This window comes from Pseudopipra pipra, chromosome 19 (assembly GCF_036250125.1).
Source record: "Pseudopipra pipra isolate bDixPip1 chromosome 19, bDixPip1.hap1, whole genome shotgun sequence".
Lineage (NCBI taxonomy): Eukaryota > Metazoa > Chordata > Aves > Passeriformes > Pipridae > Pseudopipra > Pseudopipra pipra.
In genome coordinates, this window is record NC_087567.1 from 1182192 (window position 1) to 1195887 (window position 13696).

A 13696-nucleotide genomic window follows, 5' to 3' on the forward strand; every position below is an offset into this window, starting at 1 on the left:
CTGAGGAGGCGGGGCGGCCGGGCAGAGTCTCTCTCTCCATTGGTTCGCCTGCATCACGTGGCCCTAGAAGGCGGGGCGGACGGGGCACTCCTCGCCTCTCATTGGCTGTCCCGCCCCCCATGGCGGCGCGGCGTGGACGCCGGCGCGGGCGATTGGCGGGGGGCGGGTGCGCGCGGATGTGGGCGCTGGTGCGGGCGCTGTCGCCGGGCCGCGCGCTCGTGTGGGGGCGGGCGGGGAGTGGGGCCGGGATCGGGATCGGGGCCAGGATCGGGATCGGGGCCAGGATCGGGATCGTCAGGGCCGGGTCCCGCGGCTGGGCCATGTCCGAGGGCCCCTCGGCGGCGCGGCCCGCGCGGCGGCCCAAGGACGTACCGCGGCACGTGTGGGCCCGCGAGCGGCGGCGCAGCGCGGGCGGGAGCCTGGCCGGGCCCAACACCGTGTACGTGCAGGTGGTGGCGGCCGGGACGCGGGACGCGGGGGCAGCCGTGTACGTGTTCTCCGAGTTCAACCGGTCAGTCCCGGGCCGGGAGTGGGGATGGGATCGGGACTGGGACGGGGACCGGTGGGGTGGCTGGGGCAGGGAATCGGGCTGGGGCTGGGAAGGGAGATGGAGATGGAGATGGAGAGGGGGATGGGGCAGGGAATGGGGCTGGAGTCGGGACCGGAACCGGGACCGGTGTAGGGGCCGGGGATGGGGCTGGGGTCGGGACCGGTCGCCCGTCCCGGGCCCGCCCTGACGCCCCTTTTCCCCCCAGGTACCTTTTCAACTGCGGCGAGGGCACCCAGCGGGCCATGCAGGAGCACAAGTAAGTGGGGACACCGGGGGGACGCCTCAAGGATGGATCGGCCCCTCTGACTCCCGCGCACGCTGTGTCCCCCCGCAGGCTGAAGATCTCCCACCTGGACAGCATCTTCCTCAGCAGGGTGGCCTGGGCCAATGTTGGGGGGCTGCCAGGTGAGCGGGGGGGCTGGCACGGCCACGGGGGCGGCTCTGCGGGCCGAGGGTGGTCGCTTGGTGAGGTTGGGGTTTTTATAGGTCCTGGCAGGACCAGGGATGGTGCAGTCACAGGGCCTGGGCTGCACGTGGGGCTCTGTGACAGTGCAGACACATGGTGGGACAGGCCCTGCCTGCCGATCCTGCGGGGCTTTATCTTCCCAAAATCTCCCAGAGCAGGAGGTGTTACCACTGTTATGTTGCCAGCAGGGAGCTGCTGATGAGTTAGGCTGGTTTGAGTCCAAAGGAATGACAAAGGTTTGTGGCCACCACTGTCCTTAAAGCAGGAGGAGATTAGAACAGATGGCTTAGGAACTTGTCCGTTAAAATTCTGGAAATCTCCAAGAAAAGAGGATGTTATAATATGTTCAGATACCTTGCTCCAAATGATGGCTATCCAGATGTGTAGATATTTTCTTTCTCTGCAGAGATAAGTGACAAAGCTGAGGCAAAATTGAATTTGCATCTGAGCTCAGTTCAGGCTGAGGTCCAGCACTCCTGCACACTGAGAGGGATCTTTCTTCTGGGATCTCCCAGCAGTAACTGGGGCTGTGATAAAGCTGTTTCCCTGCTTGTTTTTAGGTATGATTCTCACCTTAAAGGCTATAGGGCTTCAGAGATGTATGTTCCTGGGGCCACCAAAGCTGGTAAGTAGGGGAAGGTGCAGAAGGGAGAGCAAACCCTTGAAATGTTAAAGTTCACACTGTAATTGGGAGAGGTGGTGGCAAAGTGAATCTTTGTGCGGGTGTAAAATGCTGGTGTGAATAAGTGTCAGCCAGGAGGGCTGCCTTCAAAATCCCAGTCACAGGACAGTGTAAGACTTCTGCTCCTTAAAACTGTCCTGTCACCTTGTATCCTGATAAATCATCTTTTGAGAGAAGTGAGTTCTTTGTTCCCTTGTCTGCTCCCTCTGGGTTTTATGTCAATAGAAACTCAGTCTGATTTCTTGCTTAAGGAGGTCCTTGCCAGCCTAATGCAACGTCTGGACTGAAAATTCGCAATCCTCAGCACTGTTTTATTTCCATGCAGTTTCTGCTGACTAATTCTATGGATGGAAGGGGTGGGGACAGTGGTTCTTTGTTATCCTTTCTCCTTCCAAACACGCTGTGCCCACTGGAGGTGGGACCCCTGCCCAGAGCTGCCTGGGTTCTGCCCAGATTTGTCTGACTGGGCACTGAGCCTTTCCCTTCTCTGGAAGTACCTGTAGGTGCTGGAAGCGGTGCTTGTCCTGGCACTGCTTGTGCCACCTCCTGATACACTGTCTCTTTTCCAGCAAAACTACTTGAAGGCCATTCGCCTCTTTCCGGGGCCTCTCAAAAGGATGGATTTAGGTATGTAGGTCAGGGGTGTGAGCAAGTGAACTTGTAAGATCTTGTTTCATCTCTAATCACAGTTACATTGAACAGTAGCAACTTCAGAGTAAATGCCTCTGGTTTGGATCCACTCAGAGAAAGTTTTAAACATCTGTTTTGCTCTGCTACACTGTTCAAACCCCTCACAACAGTGTCTCCAGCTCTGCCCCTGCTGGGGGGCTGCCAGACTGACTGATCCACACAGCATTTGGTTTTAAAACTCTGTGAAGGCAATTTGCTTCCAGAGTCTGCCAGTGAGTTTGCTCACTGGTATCATGGGCAACTCCCTGAGGATGGTGGGCTTTTAAAACTTCAAATATTCATTGGGGCTTGAAGTTAGGCAGAGAAAGGCAAGGGGAAGGTTCAACAGGTTTTGTTTAAGAAAAAGACACTTTTCTGATTTGCATTGTTGTAGAGTGTGAGTCTCTGCTTATGAAGGTGTTAATGCTGTGTTTGATCTCTTCTTAGCTGTGCAGTTGCACACAGAGCCTGAGTACAAGGATGAGACAATGACAGTCTACCAGATACCTCTGACAGGTGAGCACCTGATGCTGCACTGACACAAGCACAGTTAAGGAGGTTCAAGGAGCAGCTTTTGTTTGCCATCCTGAGTAAGCAGAAGTTCATTAATTTGTGTGTTTTTCTAAGGAGAAGGATCTTGTTCAAAGAAACAAGACCTGCTGAGTCAAGGCCTTGGCTTGTTCCTTTGGGTGTGGGTGGGTGGAATGATGTCAAAGCCAAATCCCTGGGTTTGGCTGTCTCAGCCAGCTGAGTTCTTACTGCTGAAAACTGTGATACTGCGAGTGCAGCACAGACTTGACAGAGTTTAACAGTTTGGGGAGGAGGACTTGTATGAGGGATGGCTCCCAAAATAAGTGACTGGAGGGATGGAGGTTTGTATTTTGGTGCAATTTAAACATCCCTGTCATGGAAGGGGGAATGCTACTCCCGGTTTTCTTATCTGTCCCTTTTGATTGAGTGATCTTTGTCTGCTTTTACTGGATTTGGGACAGAAAAACCACTGGCTGCTGAAAGTAAATCGCCCCAGAGTCCTGGAGCATCAACCCAAGGTGAAAACAGCCCTAAAGGGGACACAGGGCCTGGATCCCCGAGAGCTGCACAGCAAAGCTTGGAAGAGAGCAAAGGAAATGAAAGCCCAAAGCAAACAGGTGAAAAACATGGAATGGCCTGACACAGAACTCATAAGGGACCTCATAAGGCCTAGAAACTGGGCTTGATTCCTGCTGGGTTGTGATTAGTCCCTGTAGTAGTTTGCTTCTAGCTGGGGTGTGTGCTCCAGCCTTTGTAATTTAATTACAGCTGTATGTTGGGCTGATTGTTTTTCAGTCTTGGCTTTAGTTTGGTTTCTTGTAGCTGAAGCCGTGGGCTCTCTGGCCTTGGGTGCTCGTACGTTTTGCTGCTGGATTCCAAGTTGGGTGGATTATGTTCCTGTGTTGCTCCTGTTAATGCTTTAGCAAATATTGGCACATTTTGGTTTTAAGGAAAGTGACAGTGAGTGATGATTTTGAGTAGTTTTGCTTTCTTTTGCAGGTGATGAGCGGAAGTGTGCAAGTAGGAATGCTGACCTGGTGATGGCTTTTCTTTGTAAAGTAAGCTTGGGCACAGAGGTCTCTAAACCAACACAGAACACATTGGAGAACAGAACAGCATTTCTGTGGGAAGGGCCCTACAATGATCACCTGAAATCCCAGAATGGTTTGGGTTGGAAGGGACCTTGAGGATAATCTAGTTGTAACCCCCCTGCCATGGGCAGGGACACCTTCCACTAGCCCAGGTTGCTCCAAGCCTCGTCCAACCTGGCCTTGGACACTTCCAGGGTTGAACCGTCCAGTCCAAGTGCCCGAGCACTTTGGGCTGCTCAAAATTGAAAGCATATTATTGAGGGCATCTCTTAAACACTGTCAGGCTTGGGGTATTGACCACCTCTTGGGGAAGCCTGTTGCAGTGTTTGACCTCCCTCTCTGTAAGGAGATGCTCCCTGATGCCATGAGGACATTTCATCTTGCTGGACAGATGGAACTGGAGGCAGCATTTTCAAGTAGTACTTTGCAGCTATAATGTGTTTCTGCTTTTCCGACGTTGGAGTTGCTGTAGCAGGAGTAGGACTGTGTAAAATTGGAGATGGTTTTTTACATGTGTTCTTTGTGGAGCAGCTGTTAAGAGTGTGGAGGTTCCATTCTTCCTCAACCCTCCCAGCAGGACAGGCTGTCCTGCTTGCTTGGCTAAAGGAGGGAGCAAGAAGCAGCAGCCTGATCTTGGAAAGCAGACAGTCTGGTCAAAGGTTTTTGGGTTAAATTAGAGCAGTGGCTGTGGAACTGAAAAGGAAAAAAAATATTTCCTTGGCTTGTGGGGAAAGACTTAAACTGGGAGTACGTGGATCGTGTTTCCTGGCCCTCTTTATTTGGCTGATAATTCTGTTTTTCTCTTTTCAGATTCACCCAAAGAAGGGGAAATTCCTGGTAGCTAAAGCCCAGGAGATGGGGCTGCCAGTGTGAGTAGGAGATCCCAGCCTGGGGCAGAGGGCAACAGCAGGCACTTGGGTGTTGTCCAGCTAAATCTTTGTATGGCCTTGTTTTCAGGGGAACTCCAGCCATCCTTCCCATAATTACAGCTCTCAAAAATGGGGAGAGCATCACTTTTGAAGGCAAAGAGGTAAGATGTGTCTGTACTTCTGCTGTGGCTTTGCCACCCTCCCTCCTTCACTGGGCTCCCAGTGACAAGCTTTTGTGCAGAATGGTTTTCCTACCAGTGGGTACTGGGATTGTTCCATCTCTGGATTGTTGGTGAATGTGCGTGTCCGGGGCAGTTGAAGTTATGATTAAGGAAGTACACTCCAAAATAAATACCTGTGTGGGTATGGCTGGATGTTTGCTGTTTGGCAGAGCTTCTTCCCCTCACCTTCCCAAAACTGATGCAGATCTAGGAGCAAGCTAGTGGAGTTAATCCCTGCATTTTTTAAATCTGGGGATTGAATGCCTGTGTAGCCATAACTCCCTCCTTACTGTGTTTGCACTTCTTATATCAAAAGAAGTTCAGTGGTTCCTGGGTGCAGGGTCTGAATCTCTCAAACACTGGAGTGAGAGGCAGAGCCAGCTCTGGCCATGGCCCAGGTGATCTTCAAGTGAAGATCCTGATCTGGGAGAGAGGATTGACATATCTTTGTGTCACAAGAATTTCACAGAGCCTTTTTTTTACTTGAACATGCTTTTTCTACCTCCTGAATCTGCCATGGGAATCTAAAAGCTGCTAAAATTCCTTTCCTTAAATTTGATTGTGGTTTGCCCTGGGATCTGGGTGGGGATTTGTTGTTCCACAGTGTGCCATGAGAGCAGAAGGGGAACAAGAACTGCCCTGACTGGGTTTGCTGAGCATTGAGAGGGGCTGCTGGGGGGCTGCCTGGTGGAACAACTGCTGACAGAGTAGTGCAGGAGGGGCTGTGTGCAGACACTGTTTGTGGTGTGACCATTGTGTATCTCCTGCAGCTATTCCCTGAGGAGCTGTGCACCCCCACGGATCCTGGCCCTGTGTTCCTGGTGCTGGAGTGTCCCCACGAGGGCTTTGTGGATGCTGTGTGTGAGAACGAGACCTTCCGCAGGTAGGGGGGTCACCTGCAGGCTTTGGGGAAGGAGCCCTGTGCTGAGCTCTGCCAAAGAGGAGCTCTTGTCCTGGTCTGGATGTGCTGGTTCTCGTGGCTGATGGCTGAGCTCTTTGGCACTGTTAAGGAGCTCAACATGCAAGAAAGGACTGGTGGTGCATTTTGAGGCTTTTAGGAAAGGCAGGATCTGTGGGAATCTGTGACTGTCATAGACCTGTCTTCCCTCAGGGGCCCCCAGAGCAGGAATGTGCACTGGTGTCTGGCTGGGGAGCAGTGGCGGTTGCTGCTTCCCTGGGTGCTGGAAGCCTGGACTGCACATAACAAGTCTATAGGGCTTGTGCTGGGGCATGTTGGGCTCATGGAGGCCCTGCAGATGTTGTTGCTGATGGAGGAGAGGAATTGGCCTGTGGGGGACGGTGGAGGTGTCAGCAGATGATGGGTCTGAGCCTTGTGCTTTGGTGCTGTGGAGCCCGGAGCTCCTGGGCTGTGCTCTGAAGGCCTGTGCTCTGTCCGCAAGGGGCATCTCTGGGAGCACCAGGGAGAGAGGGGAGGGTATGCCAAGGAATGGACTGAAGCACAGGTATTTTTCCTGTGTTTGAATGTGCCCAGGTACCAAGAGGGACTTCCTGAGAACCAGGTGTCCTTGGTTATTCACATAACTCCTGAGTCAGTGCTCCGAGACAGCCGCTACCAGCAGTGGATGCAGAGGTATGTGGTCCTCTGGTTACCGGGTTTGTGACTCTGTTGGCAGCAGCCTGTTCTTGTTTTTCCTGAAGTACAAAGAGCTGTTGGCTGGCAGCAGGTCTCTGCTGGCTCAGGTGAGATCTTTAGCTCAGGTGTGCATGTGTGTGCAATGTGGGGCTGAAACTGTTGTGCATGTTCTTGTCCTCTGACAGGTTTGGCCCCGGGACTCAGCATCTGGTGCTCAATGAAAACTCCTCGGCTGTGCACAACCCGCGCAGCTACAAGATCCAAACTCAGCTGAACCTCATCCACCCTGAGATCTTCCCTCTGCTCACCACCTACCAGAGCAAGGTAGGCCAGGCCCTGCCCATGTGCCCTGTGCCCTGAGCACAGCCCGTGTTCCATGTGCCCTTCCATGTCCCCTCCTCCCCGCAGGAAGCAGAGGCCGAGTGCTGGGTGCCCATCGTGCGAGGGGAGTGCCTCCTCAAGTACCACTTCAGGCCACAGCAGGAGTGGCAGAGGTCAGTGGGAATCTCTGACTTCCCAGGTTTTTGGGTTTTGTCTTGAAGTAGCTTTTCAGTGAGGGAGGACACTGTGTCAGCATCCTTTGCAGATCCTTTCTGCCAGGCTGCCAACTGTGTCTAGAGGGCTGTGTCCCTGTCCCTGAAAGTCTTGGACAAGGTGTAGGGCATGGATGAGTGAACCACTGAAAACAACACCTGACCAGTGGTTTGGAGTGTTGTTTCTGTCCCTCACTCCTGTAGCCTCATGGTCCTCTGTCCTTTGCTTTGACTCATGCTGTGCACCCAACCGTGGCTGTGGCAGAGCAGACAGGGGCAAGGAGAGAGTTTTTGGGGAGCCCAGTGAAAGACAATGTCTGAAGATCCAGAAAGCCTGATATCAGAGCTGAAAGCTCCAGGTGGTTAAACAGTTGTCAGCTTTGCTTGTGCTGGCCTTGTGGGCAAGTGGGTGGAGCTGCTCAGTGAGAACCTTAAGGGCCAGGGACCACATGGTGCAAGAGGATTCCAGGCTCAGATTTCTGGCTCTGTTGGGCAGAACAGGAGGGCCCAGGTGCCAAGAAGAGTTTAAGTTTCTCTGCTCAAGGTGTCTGAAGGCCTGTAGTACTGCACGTGCTTTGATGCAGGCCCAGGGCACAAGTCTCTTATGCTTTTCAGTGGAGCCTGGAGCCCTTTTGGGTGGCTGCTCCTCTTCCAGGACCCTCTGTGCTGCCTTGCAGTGCCATCTAGTGCCTGGCAGCCCTGGATCAGGACATGGTTCTGTTCCAGGAGCTTCTCCAGTTTGGTGGAACGATCATTACTGTGGTTGGCTCAGCACAACCAGGCCTTTTTGGGACACACCACACTTGTGGACATGTCTTCTCCTCGGAACTTGGAAAGAGTGTTTGCCCCCTTGTTGTAAGGCTGTTGTGGCACAGGAAGGGCTATTTCAGTGCCTGCTCTGCCCCATTCTGATATGTGGCCTGTTCTTGCAGAGATGCTGTGACTGTCTGTGATCACAACACCTTTGTTAGTGAAGCCTTGGACCTCCCTGACTTCCAGACCTGTGTGAAGGAGTGCAAAGAGAGCCTGTCTGCTGCACCAGGTGTGGATCAGGAACCTGGCTTGGATCAGTGCAATGGGAAGTAGGAGCTTTTGGTGCCCCACTGCTTTAGAGCCCAGACAAAGCTGTGAAGTGGTGGTGCTTGTTTTGCCTTCCCTTGTAAACCTGCTGCTGAGGGAGGGAAAACTGACTGTGCTGGGCATGTTGGCTCTGGAGTTACTGGGCTGGTGAACTGAATGGTGTCTGACTGGGCAGTATGTGGATAACACTTACAGATCCTTGTTGTCTGTTTTCTCTAGCAAATGTGGATGCTTATCCTGAAATTGTGTTCCTGGGAACAGGATCTGCAATTCCAATGAAGATCCGAAATGTCAGTTCCACACTGGTGAATACCAGGTAAATCCCAGTGCCCTGCATTCTGCCTGAGGAGGCTCAATGTCTCGGGGGTGCTGCCCAAGGGCTGATCTAAACAGTGCTGGTGACACGGGGTGAGTGCCCCATCCTGGAGCCTGCACTTTCAGGCACCAGTCTCTCTGTAGGTGGGGAAGAGTCAAGAGCCACCTGTAAAGCCAAATATTTAATGTCTCCATTTTACCATCTGCCCCAAGGGCGTGCTCGGCATCTGCACAAGACCAGAGTGAGGTGTGCAGACAGAACAGTCTCTAAAGCCTTGGCTTGTGGGGCTGGAGCAGCACTGCGGGGTGTAGAACACTGGGATCTCTGTTTTCCAACCCAAAAGATCCCCCTTAGCATGGCCCTGCTCAGAGCTCATACAGTGGCTGCCAGATGTCCCTGTCACTTGTCTCCCCAGTGCTACCCGATCCCTGCTCCTGGACTGTGGAGAAGGAACCTTTGGGCAGCTGTGCCGTCACTATGGAGAGCAGGTTGACCAAGTGCTGTGTAACCTCGTGGCTGTGTTTGTGTCCCACATGCACACGGACCATCACTCGGTGGGTTCAGTGTGGGAGGGGGCTCTGTGCACGTGTGCTCTGCTCTTTGGGGTCAGCTGGAGCTCCAGCTGATGAGTGTGGGCTGCCCTGCTCTGCATTCCTCTCTGCATTCCTTCCCCAGGCACTGCTCCATCTGCCTGTGTTTCTAATTCTCTCTCCCTCCCCGTTTGGAGTCCCTGGAATCATCCAGAGTTGTAATTTTTTAGCAGTGTCCAACCCACCCCCCTCTACTGTTTGCAGTAAAGAGTCACAGATGGACCAGCTGATCTGTTCTAGACTGGGCCTGAGCAGGACATGGTGTGTGCTTCTCTGTTCTCTGGCCATCACACTGGCCACTGAGGAGCTGGATAGGGACTTACTGCTTGCTGCTCTCCACCCTTCTGGGAAGGGTTGAGGGCCTTGGGGGCTTCTGGCCACCAGCTTGGGGCATAAGCAGTGTCAGTGTCACAGCAGCTCAGCAAGTTGCAGTTATTGAAAAGCAGTAATCAAGGATTTGTGACTGCAGGTTTGTTCTGACTCCAGGCTTGCTGAGCTGTGGTAGCACTGTTGCCATTCCCTCCCCAGGCATTTCTAACTGCAGCCTGTGTCCTGTTTGTTCCCTTTGCAGGGGCTGGTGCACATCCTGATGGAGCGAAGGAGAGCTTTTGTGAGTAGCCCTGGTGTTCCACTGCTCCTGAACTTGGCTTGGGGTGAGGGGAGAGGAACTTCTGAGTAGTAGAGAAGCACCAGCACTTCCCTAGATATTTCTTCTCTCTGATTTGGTGTACACCTAGTACTGATATTTTCCCCCACCTTTACTTTTCCAGGCAGCCCTTGGTCAGGCTTTCAGCCCTCTGTTTCTGGTGGCGCCTGAGCAGATCATGCCTTGGCTACACGAGTACCACAACCACTGTGAAGAGATCCTCGGAGACATCAGGTGAGTGTTCTGTGTGGTGTGTAGAGAAAAGTCCTTGCTGGGTCCTTATTTAAGGCAAAACTCATCATCCATTCCCCAGCCCCTTCACTGGAGGTGACTCTGAGTCCTTCTACTGCCTGTAGAATAAGGATGTGCAGTTTGCAGAGGGCAGGATATGGTTTGTTACTCAGCTGTGCTGCTTAATAGAGGCTTATAGGCAGGCTTCCCTTCTCTGTGGGAAAAGATAGCTGGGCAAGTGGGAGAGAGAGTATTTGACAGTGGGGAAGAGGTGGTTGGGATAGTTACTGGGGCACCAGTGAAAGCAGGGGGAATGACAGACAGGTGCACCAAAGCACACCTACCCTTGTTTGTAAGGTGCTGAACGGAGGAGGAGAGACGGGAAAAATCAGCCACGTAAAAATTAGATCAGGTTTTACTTTGTGCCTCTCCTTAGTTCTCTCTTCTTCCCTCCCTCACAGAATGATTCCTTCTCAGTCTCTTGTGAAAGACTGTGAGAACATCAGACCTAAAGCCAAGGAGTTTGTGAGCTCTCTGTTAGAGAGCTACGACCTGGCTGAGGTAAGTTCCTGAGCTGGGGGCTCCATGGCTGCAAGGGGCAGGAGAGGACCTGGGCTCTAACACTTGTATCTGTGTTCAGTTTCAGACCTGTGAAGTCCAGCACTGTAAAAATGCTTTTGCATGTTCATTGATCCACAAATCTGGCTGGAAAGTAGTCTACTCTGGGGACACAATGCCCTGCATGGCCTTAGTGCGAATGGGTAGGTGACAGAACCTTCTGCTTGAAGAATCTCTTGGAAAAGTATCTGACATGGGCAACCCCAAACCCTTGGTGCTGTGCCTGCCATGCAATGCAAGGAGAACTCATGTAGGCAGTTGAACTAGTCAGTCTTCAACTGAAAATTGAATGTATGATGGTTTACACAGGTAAAGATGCCACCCTGCTGATCCATGAAGCCACGCTGGAAGATGGCCTGGAAAAAGAAGCTATAGAGAAGACCCACAGGTGGGATGTGTTCTGCTGTCTGTCCCTGTTAAGAAGGGAAATGTGCTGAGCTGGGTGTTTTCTTGCAGCTGGGGTGAAGGGCCCCAGAAGGGGTCCTGTAGAAGTTCTGGTGTAGAGCTTTTCCACACTAAAAACGGTGTGTTGCTAATTGCAGCAGCTCTGTAACCGTTGCAGCTCCTCTCAACATCCCTCAAAATAAATGGGGAAAGCTGTCAAGTAGATAGTAGTAACTCTACAGATAGAGTACCCCCTGCTTGATTACATCTTGGACCTAAGCTTAGGGGATAGAAGGGTCATCCTAAATGTGCAATTCCAGTGAGTTCTGCAGTCAGGAATTCCTCACCCTGCCCCCAGCAAACAGGGGGAAACCTGAGAGCAGCTGCATGGAATTACCTGCAAGTCACAGTGCAAGAGAGCTGGGCGTGCTGGCACCTCTGGGACAAGTGTTTGAAAAAGTCCCTGTCCCTAGGGACTTGTGGAGCTCTTAAATACAGACCTCCTGTTTTCCTGCCCTTTGGAAGTGAGAAACTTGCCCCAGGGCAGGCTGCCCCAGGGAAAGGAGCAGGGTGTGCCTGTGGGGACCCTTGGGCCCAGCAGGGGTGAGGTCACTTGGTATGATGTGACCTGTGTGCAGAGCACCCTGCCCTGCCTATGTGTGACCAGGGAGTGCTCCTGCTTCCCTTGCAGCACGACCTCCCAGGCAATCCAGACTGGGATGAAGATGAATGCAGAGTTCATCATGCTCAACCACTTCAGCCAGAGGTACGCCAAGATCCCGCTCTTCAGCGAGGACTTCAGCGACAAGGTTGGAATTGCCTTCGACCACATGAGGGTGAGTTGGGAGCTTGGGGCCAGGCCATGGGAGAGGTTGCAGTGTTGCTTTAGGATGGCTGTTCGTGATTTAAATTCTCCAGTTGTATCGATATTCCATCTCCTGAAGAGCAGTCTCCTGTGAAAGAGCTCCTTTAACTGCTGACAGCAGACATCACCAGTATGGGGAAAGGGTGGCACAGGGTGAGGCAGGTGCTGATAGCTCTTGAATCCAACTCCTAACACACTGACTGGGTAATTCCCTCACGCACCTTAAGTCTGTGCTTGCTACTCCCAGCCAAAACCCTAATTTTGCTTCCATCCCGATTCCCTTCTCAATTTGTGTGCTGCTTCAATGGCTTTCTGCAGCAGACATCTGGGAGGCAAAAGTTGCTACCGTTGGGCTGCAGGCAGTTGTGGCAGTGAGGGCAGCTCCCTGTCAATCAGAACTTGTACTGATTCATGATATTTCTGTGAAGAAAATGTGAATAACTTGTCGAGCCAGGGCTGCTGGGTGCGGGTGTGCACACAGGGAGGGGCAGTGCCCTGCCGTCTGCACAGGCCACGGGCAAGGGGCAGGAAGGGAAACAAAAAGCAGTTCTCATGCAGGTGCTCTTGTGCTTGTGTGTTAGGTACGTTTCGGTGACTTTCCAACCATCCCGAAGCTGATCCCGCCGCTGAAAGCTCTGTTTGCAGATGACATCGTGGAAATGGAGGAACGCAAGGAGAAGCGGGAGATGCGGCTCCTGAAGGAGACGGCCCTGGTCCTGGACAGACTGACTGGGGGGGAGAACACGGGGGCAGCGTGCCAGAAACGGAAACAGGCCAAGAACCACCAGGAAGTACCAGACAAGAAGCTTAAAACAGTAAACTGAGAGAGACACGGCTGGGAATGCTCTGCTCTGAGAGAGATTCCTTGCTCTCCGCAGGCCTCGGGAGCACAGGGTGCCGCCGGCACAGCAGGAAAGGGGCTGGCCTTGGTTCTGGGCTTGCTTGGTCATCATGGACCTCCCTGGACTGCAGCTCCAGCGTCTGCCAGCAGTGCCAGTCCTTGTGGAGACAGGATCTGCCATGCAGCTCCTGTTCCAGGGGCTCACCAGGCCATGTGGCATTCTTCTTTTAGCCTGAAGTTCTTCTCTCTGAGCTGTTTTGATTTTGAGGTTTATGCTAAAAGCTATTGATAATGTAACAGCAGCAGGTGTGACCTTTGCAAGAGATCAGGTGTGAGAGGCCATGAGGGGCCATGGATTTGCCAGAAGACAATGGGCAGGTCTCAGTGATAGGGGATGTAACCAGGTATCAGAACCCAGGTGACAGGAGGAAAATTGACAGTAAAATGGAATCCAGTTACTTTTTAGGTTAAATTAGGAGTGACGATACATCTGTGTTCCCATTTTATTTTGGTTTTCTCCACTGATTTTTTTTTCAAAAGATCAGTTTTCCAAACCCTTTATTTAGAATCTGAATAAAGCCCTCACCGTCCTTCAGGAAGCTGTGTTGTATCTGGATCACTAACGAAGAAACAAACACCTGGGTTGCTCCAGAGGGTGACTTTGTCTGTCTGATTTTGCATTACAGCATTGGGATAAAGACCAAGATCTTGCCTGTCAGGTCTGGATCACGCTGGAGCGTCATGCCTGTGTTTTGTGCCAGAACAATCCTCTCTGCCTCTTTTACCCTGTAGACAGGAGCTTTGCTTGTCAGCCCAAGCTGGTCCCAATGAGTGGTGGCTTTTGAATGACTGGATCAGACTGGGAGTTTCCTCGAGCAGATTCCAGTTCTGGGTGCAGGGACCAGGAAAGCTGGCAAAG

General features: G+C 52.5%; 1 protein-coding gene across 3 annotated transcripts; it reads left to right on the top strand.

Annotated features, from left to right (window-relative positions):
- The first annotated feature begins 104 nt into the window (after window positions 1–104).
- Window positions 105–13376, top strand: ELAC2 (elaC ribonuclease Z 2). 3 transcript variants are annotated; one of them, XM_064675613.1, is made up of 24 exons: window positions 105–511; window positions 756–806; window positions 885–955; window positions 1577–1641; window positions 2268–2325; window positions 2815–2883; window positions 3360–3515; window positions 3898–3956; window positions 4800–4858; window positions 4947–5019; window positions 5850–5962; window positions 6572–6670; window positions 6859–6997; window positions 7082–7167; window positions 8139–8248; window positions 8506–8602; window positions 9018–9156; window positions 9764–9802; window positions 9963–10072; window positions 10531–10630; window positions 10710–10830; window positions 10997–11075; window positions 11763–11907; window positions 12518–13376. In XM_064675613.1, the coding sequence occupies exons 1-24, from the start codon at window positions 120–122 to the stop codon at window positions 12758–12760; spliced, it is 2673 nt and encodes an 890-aa protein (XP_064531683.1). In that variant the 5' UTR covers window positions 105–119; the 3' UTR covers window positions 12761–13376. The 3 variants fall into 3 exon arrangements, with proteins under 3 accessions (XP_064531683.1, XP_064531685.1, XP_064531684.1); XM_064675615.1 differs by having other exon boundaries at window positions 9018–9090; XM_064675614.1 differs by having other exon boundaries at window positions 105–487.
- The last annotated feature ends 320 nt before the right edge of the window (window positions 13377–13696 follow it).

Bases quoted from the DNA above. Each gene is read 5' to 3' on its own strand.
- ELAC2 (XM_064675613.1), top strand. From the start codon at position 120: ATGGCGGCGCGGCGTGGACGCCGGCGCGGGCGATTGGCGGGGGGCGGG. The intron at 807-884 runs GTAAGTGGGGAC...GTCCCCCCGCAG, and splicing joins CGGGCCATGCAGGAGCACAA to GCTGAAGATCTCCCACCTGG. The intron at 3,516-3,897 runs GTGAAAAACATG...TTTCTTTTGCAG, and splicing joins TGAAAGCCCAAAGCAAACAG to GTGATGAGCGGAAGTGTGCA.